General features: G+C 41.7%; 1 protein-coding gene across 1 annotated transcript in view; it reads left to right on the top strand.

Annotated features, from left to right (window-relative positions):
* The window catches only part of LOC101847012 (neurobeachin), a gene marked incomplete at both ends in the record, with an annotated part of 41,757 nt that overhangs the window by 33,285 nt on the left and 1,240 nt on the right, over nucleotides 1–7,232 (top strand). The window contains 7 exon segments of the mRNA XM_035973652.1: nucleotides 412–575; nucleotides 1,337–1,567; nucleotides 2,819–2,945; nucleotides 4,124–4,232; nucleotides 5,373–5,542; nucleotides 6,162–6,283; nucleotides 6,684–6,827. Coding sequence (XP_035829545.1) covers nucleotides 412–575; nucleotides 1,337–1,567; nucleotides 2,819–2,945; nucleotides 4,124–4,232; nucleotides 5,373–5,542; nucleotides 6,162–6,283; nucleotides 6,684–6,827 — 1,067 coding nt within the window.

Below are 7,232 nucleotides of genomic sequence, written 5' to 3' on the forward strand. Positions count from 1 at the left end.
GAGAGGGTGTTTGAGTGTGTATTTGGGTGTGTTTGTGGGTGTGTGTATTTTTGTGTGTGTGTATGTGTGTGTGTTTGTGTGTCTGTGTGGGTATGTATGTGTGTATGTGTGTGTCTTTTCTATCAGTCATTTGCAATTGAATGAGGTGGCAGTCGACTGGTGTCAGAGGTAAAATTAACCAGAAAATGGCTGCCTAGCCTGGGTGTCCTTGAAAACTAAATTTATGTTTTAATGCATATTATCAACGTTTTTCTATTAAATTCCTACAGGACTATGTTTTTAAATGGTTATAAAGGATGTTGAGCAAAAAAAAAATCAACAAAATTTGCCCAACATATTTCATCAACTGTATTATTTTGACTAGCATCTGATGCCACCACGTTGCGACACATATGGCATCTAATGGGTCAGGGAACTTGAGGGTTTTGTATGTCCTAACTTTTGCTTTGATTCCTTCCCTCAAGGAAAAGCTGAAGATGGTGCCTCTACTCCGGCTGGTGGAGAAGAGGGAGAAGATGAAGGGAAACAGAGCAGCCAGCCCATTTCTTCCATCTCTGTGTCTCACAAGCCAACTGGTAATGAAATAATTGTACTTCTAATAAACCACTGACAAGCTATTCAATTGTCGAAAGCCCAGAATCCTAAAGTTTTTTCAAAAGAGAGAAGAAACTCTTTCATTCTTTTATACGCACATTTTTATATATTTTATATGATACCACCTTATTACGTTTTTTTTGGGGGTGCTTTTTCTAACATTTAGAATTTGAAATTGCATATAATGTTTCTCGAGCAGGTGCAAACAATACCACAAATTAAGAAATGGCAAAAATGTGGAACATTTCAAAATTTTTTTCAGAATACATCTAAACAGCTGGTCACGGAAATGCTCTCCGTTGTTGACCAGATGTGACTTGGTTGTGTAGTGACAGCTGACAGAACACATCTTTCATTCTATGTATTTATTATTGATTCAGCAACAAATTCTTTTGACAACTTTCCACTGATAAATATTAGTGTAAATGTCTAGGGATTTCCTATGCCTTTGTGCTTGTCGGAAATACAAAGTGAGAATCTTTGGTGGTTGGCGGGAGCCCTGGCGTGGTTTGCTCCTTCTTTTCTATCAAACATCATCTCTAGTCCTTATCTCCCCTCCTTTTTCTTTTTTTTTTTGAACTCTCTTGTAACGGCACTTGTATGACGTAATTTTGTGAAAAGTGCCGCAAAACTCTTTAATTAAAATGAAAATAGTTCTTACAGTGTTGCAAGTGCCGTAAAACTCTAAGCTAAAACTTTTTAAAGTTCTTTCTGTCTCCTCTTTCTTCGTGTTCGAACACAGATCAACAGGGCAGTGGGGTGGACGGCCAGAAGCCAGCGGCTCTGGAGCTGAGCATCAGCCCGGCCATCCACAACCTGCCCACAGCCCCGGTGGACAGCGGTACCCTCACCGACCGGCTGGAGCGAGCCCTGGGCTCGGTGGCCCCCCTCCTGAGGGAGGTCTTTGTTGACTTTGCTCCGTTCCTCTCCAAGACGCTGATTGGCTCACACGGGCAGGAGCTCCTCATCGGAGGTAAGCTATGTTGGGATTGATAATAACACAGGGTTCGTACGGGTCTTGGAAAACTGGAAAAGTCATGGAATTTTTATTTTATTTTCCAAGACATGGAAAGTTCTTGGAATTTTGGGAAATTGGCAAAATTCTTGGAAAAACAAATTTTGAACTAGATCCATTGTAAAACTATTTCCTCAAAGTTTGGAAAGCCTCGACTTTACGCATTCTGAAGTGTACCATAATGCATTTTTACATGCTGTACGAAAAATCTCTTCTGAAATGACACGTTATTTTTCTTGGAAAAAAGAAATCTGGTCTTGAAAACTCTTGAAAAAGTCTTGGAAAAAAAATCTTCTGCTCAACATCAACAATAACACTGTCCCAGAATAAGATCAAGAGTTTCTCATTGGAGGTAAGCTATGTTGGGATTGGTAATAACATTCAATAATAACACTGTCCAAGAATAATATCAAGAGGCTAGCCCTGGACAGGGAAAGGTAGAAAGTTTTTGTTTGTGGCCTGTACCCTGAACCAGGGGGAGAAAGGCAATGATGATGATGATGATGATGATGATGATGATGATGATGATGATGTTGAAGCGGAAGTGTTATGTGACGGGCTGTCAGGTTTACAAGGGCTAGTGGGTGGTTGGCGGGTGCCCTGGTGTGGGTTTACTGCTTCTTTCTTATCTAACATCTGCCGTCCTTTTCTATCCTCCTTTCTCTTTGTGTTTGCTACTCTCTTGTAACAGCTCTAATCTTCAGCACTTATATAACTTCTTTTGTTTCAAGTGACGTTTAGAAAGAACCACTAAAACAAAACACAAGGGCAAGGAATGTTTTTCTCTTATGCTCCAGGCCTGGTGCATGGTGTTGGTTGTGCTAGTAGTTAGGCTACCAGACCCGTTATCGTAAGATTGTGGGTTTGGGGGTTCGAGCCATATCTCGGTTCAACATTGTATCCTTGGAAAAGGAACTTTACTTGAATTTCCCATTTGGCTCTGTCCTTTCGGAGGTGGACGTTAAGTTAAATGCCTCTTAAATGACTTAATAGCGTTGATCTCTCTCTTGCCCTTTTTATCTCCCAGTGGAGCATAGGCCATCAACAACATTTCCCCAGCGAAGCCTGTCCTGTGCATCCTTTTCTAGCTCTTTCCATGATGTCCTCGCCTTTTCCATTTTCGCTTGTACGGCTCGCCTCCATGTCATCTTTGGAATAGCGATGATAGAGGGGGTGTTAAATCTTATACCATTTCACCATTTTCACCAGGCCTGGTGACGCTGAAACAGAGCACGTCCGTGGTGGAGCTGGTGATGCTGCTGTGCTCCCAGGAGTGGCAGAACTCCTTACAGAAGCACGCCGGGCTGGCCTTCATCGAGCTGGTCAATGAGGGAAGGTGAGTAGTGATGAGTGACCCACCCAGCCCACAATTTTTTTTTGGGGGGGGGGGGGGAGGAGGTGGCAGTGTGCTCTGTCTGACTTTATGCAGTTGTGTGCGTCTAACGGCAACTGTTTCGTATGCTCATTTGACCGTATGTAGTTGCGAGCGCTGTAAAACTTTTACTAATCTAACAGCAACAGCCAGCCCCCACCCCGCCTGTGGGAAGCAGGTCTTGGTTGCTTGCTCTGGGGCGCAGGTTGCTGCTAACTGAATTTTCAAAATGAGGGAGGGAGGGGGCTGTATACATCAAAGATAATGATAACCCTGCAAGATTAATTTGCTGCTCCATAGAGGTTGCTTTTAACTGAATTTTCAAAATGAGAGAGGGCGGGGAGCTGTTTACTTCAAAGATAAGGACAACTCTGCAAAATTAGGTTGCTGCGAGGCAGAGGTTGCCTCTATCTGGGTTGCTTTTAAGTGGACACCACTATAAATGTGAGATATGAACATTATTTTTGCAATTATTGCTATGCTCAATTTGGGGTTCTTTTTTTTTTTCTCTGATATTCGGGAAAAGAATATTGGGGAAGGCCGTGGGCATTGAGCTGCCACCTGTGAAAAATTCAAAATTTAAATAAAAATTCCATACCATAAAAGGTACCCCTGTCAAGCCCGTAAAATAGTAAGACACAACCTTACACTTTCTTCGATTCAAGATGTATTGACCATGTCTCTCCTTTGGAGCATATCAAGGAAGTCGAAATGTGAAGGGGGGGATGGGGGGAGTAGAACTTGGGCTGTCTGTTTCTTCTTTGTTTACCACCCTGGCAAAGCTGTATCATTTATCCTGCTTTAAGATTGTCCGTCACTACGCAAAAGCCCATAAAGAGTAGTGCATATGTGCTATATACAATACTTTAATAACTTTGAAGTTGTGACAGTGGTTGGTTGGCGGGTGCTCTGATGTGGTTTGCTCCTTCTTTCCTATGAAACATCCTTCTTTCCAACCCCTCTTCCTTCTTTTTTGTATTTGTTACTCTCTTGTAACACCTCTAGTCGTTGGCACTTGTATGACATTTCTTTTGCAGAACTAAACTAATACATAAATTTTTTTCTTCCCTTGTTGTCTTCAAATGTTATGCACGGGCAATTCTAATCTCTCCCTCCTTTTTTGTTGTGTCTTTGTCTCGTAGACTTCTGGCTCACGCCACCAGAGACCACATCGTGCGTGTGGCCAACGAAGCCGAGTTCATCCTCAACAGAATGAGAGCCGAGGACGTTCAGAAACATGCAGACTTTGAGGTAAACATGCCAATCCCTGACCGTGTCCCTCTAGTGCCTTCTTCTATGTGGGTCGTTTGTGGGCTTTTTGATTATTTAAAAAAAAGTATTTGTTATCAGAAAAGTGTTGATAACACACTCTACGGAACATTACAGCAACTGCAGCAGACCTGCACTTATCAATACATGGTGTTGGACAGAAGGGCGAGAGCCCAGCTGATGCTGGATCGATAACAACAACAGCAACATCAGAGAAGTGGGAAGACATGGAATAATATCAAAAGGCTAGCCTAGGATAGGGAAAGGTGGAAAGTGTTTGTTCGTGGCCTCTACCCTGATTCAGGGTGAGAAAGGCAGTGAAGATGATGATTTGTTATCATGTAATAGAGTCTTTTATTTTTAGAAGTTTAAAAAAAATAAAAAATATTAATGACAAATGTATCACAAAGATTAGGCAATGTTCATAGTAATGCTGGGATATTTTGAGGAAAAAAAATTTCATTGATGCTTTGAAGTGTGAAGTCACTATTCATGCTATTTGAATACTGTGTGCGAATGATTTTTTCTTATGAATGCCTGTTGGCATTGCTCACTATTCTATATTAACTATTCATCAAGCCTTTATAAGATAAATGTAGGCATAGATTACCTCAGGGCAAAATTCAAAATTAATTCTTATCAAAAACAAAAATACTCTGATCAGTATAAAAAATTTGAATGGCTCTACCACACTTTGCAAAATTGTGAACGTTGTATAGTAAAATTAAATGAGCACAGCTCTTGTACTGAATATAGCAGCTTGTGCTGATATGAAGCAAATGCTTCATTTAATGCATGTTTAGAGGCCTTTCTCAAGGCTTTTCACTGGTGTCTGTGGTGTAGCAGTTAGTTGCTGTGGCATGCAGGAGACCCGAGTTCGATTCCCAAGTGGGGAGAAAATATTTAGCGAGTATCTCTGTCACTGTGCTGGGATGTGTATCCCTCTCTGCTCGGGTTGGCCCTGACAGGCAGGGTTGGAAGCTTACTTGCCTCTTCCTAAGTGATCTAAATTGTGGCGATGGGGGTGTAAAAAAAAAAACCAACATAAAAAGTTTTTCAATCTTTTTTCCCCCCTTTTCTCGGCACTGACTAAAATGGTGCTGTTTGTGTGTGTTCCCCCAGTCTATGTGTGCCCAAGCCATGATGGAGCGCCGGGAGGAGGAGAAGCTATGCGACCACCTCATCAAGTCGGCCAAACGCCGAGACCACTCCCTGGCCCTGCGACAAAAGGACAAAATACTTAACATCCTCATGAACAAACACGGAGCTTGGGGGGCGCAGGATGACCAACCGTAAGTTTTTTTCTTCTTCTTTTTTTTTTTTTTCTTCTTTCCTTTTTTTTTACCCTGCCCATGTCTATCGACTGGTGCTTGTGTGTTCAGTAGAAACAACAAAATGTTCAACATTTTGGATTTTAAAACTTACTGTTAGTACAAGTGTAAATACACACAGGAGAATTTTGAGTTGTTGTTGTTGGCTCACCCTCTGTTAGTGTGATCTGTTGCTCTGTAGTATTTCTTCAGGGGCTTTGTTATTTTGTTATTCAATGAACATTACGATAGTTTTTTTTGTGTGTAAAAAGGAATAGTTATTCACTCATACAAGTAATTAACCCTATCCGTACGTCGTGTTTTACTATTGTATCCATACGATGTGGGGAACTCTGTGCCACCACTTTTCAAAGAGGAAATTTACTCGTTAATCTGATCTGTATGCTTTCCATAGTAGTCTGTCAAAATGATTTTTTGAGAAATACTGAAAGTTTCAAAGAGATCTTTGTACTAGAAGTATTTTAAAATGTGAAGAATACAACCCCGGGGGTACAAAATGACCACAGGGCGTACGGATAGGGTTAACTGGTGTTAAGCACAATGTATTTAATGCCTTATTAAATTGTCGTGTGTCCATCAGAGCCGCAGAGTTCTGGAAGCTGGATGTCTGGGAGGATGACTCTCGGCGCAGGAGGAGGATGGTGAGGAACCCTCTTGGCTCCTCCCACCCAGAGGCCACGCTCAAGGCTGCTATAGAGCATGGTAAGCCAGTAGTCTGCCTAGGCTGTGTGGGTTCAGGTGGGTTTGTCGTTATAACGATGATAATAATTATGATGAGTATTTATAATAATGGTGATGTGTAATGTTAACAACAACAACAATAATATGAAAGTAATAATGATAAAAGTATAAATAATAATAGGTCATCTTTTTCTCCTTTTTACTCAAACTCATTGTTCCTTCCGTCTAGCTCATCCTAATGGCAATTTTCTTACTGACGGTTCAGAACTACAACAAAAAATTGTTGCCCCCGCGCTGGGAAAGTACCTTCTAAATGATATGTTTGTGTATAGCAGGATGGTAGTGATCTCGTTCTCAAATAAAGAAAAAAAGCAAACTATTCAAAGTGAGCATTCTTTCACTGCTCTACAAATGCTTCCAGGAGCAGCGGAGGATGCCATCAATGCTGCCCGAGAGGCCTTCCACGCACACCTGGCCACCCTGAAGAAGACGCAGAGAGAGACGACCGAGTTCACAGACGAGGAACTGGTCATGGAGGAGAAGGACGTGGAGCAAGAGTTCACAGGTCAGTGTCTCCTGGACCATGATGGGGAGTGTAGTTTGATGATGATGGAGGGAAAATACCGAAACATGTTGGCTTGTGTGACTTTTAACTCAAGAGTTCTTACTTGCCTTTTAACTCAAAGTGTTCAAGGGGGTTGGTGTAGTTTGATGATAATGGAACTAGAACATCGAAACATGTAGACCTGTGTGTTTGTTTTTTAACTCGAGAGTTCACATTCCGTGTCTGGAAGGGGAAAGGAGTTTGATGATATTGGCGCTAAACTACTGAAACATTTAGGCTAGGCTTGGGTGTTTTTTTATTCAAGAGTTCACAGGTCAGTGTCTGGACCATGATGGGGGTTGTCGTGTCATGACGTTCGAGCTAGAATATTGAAACATGTAGGCTGATGTTGTGTCTTTTAACTGA

The sequence above is a fragment of the Aplysia californica genome, unplaced genomic scaffold (genome assembly GCF_000002075.1).
Source record: "Aplysia californica isolate F4 #8 unplaced genomic scaffold, AplCal3.0 scaffold01602, whole genome shotgun sequence".
In the NCBI taxonomy this organism is placed as follows: domain Eukaryota; kingdom Metazoa; phylum Mollusca; class Gastropoda; order Aplysiida; family Aplysiidae; genus Aplysia; species Aplysia californica.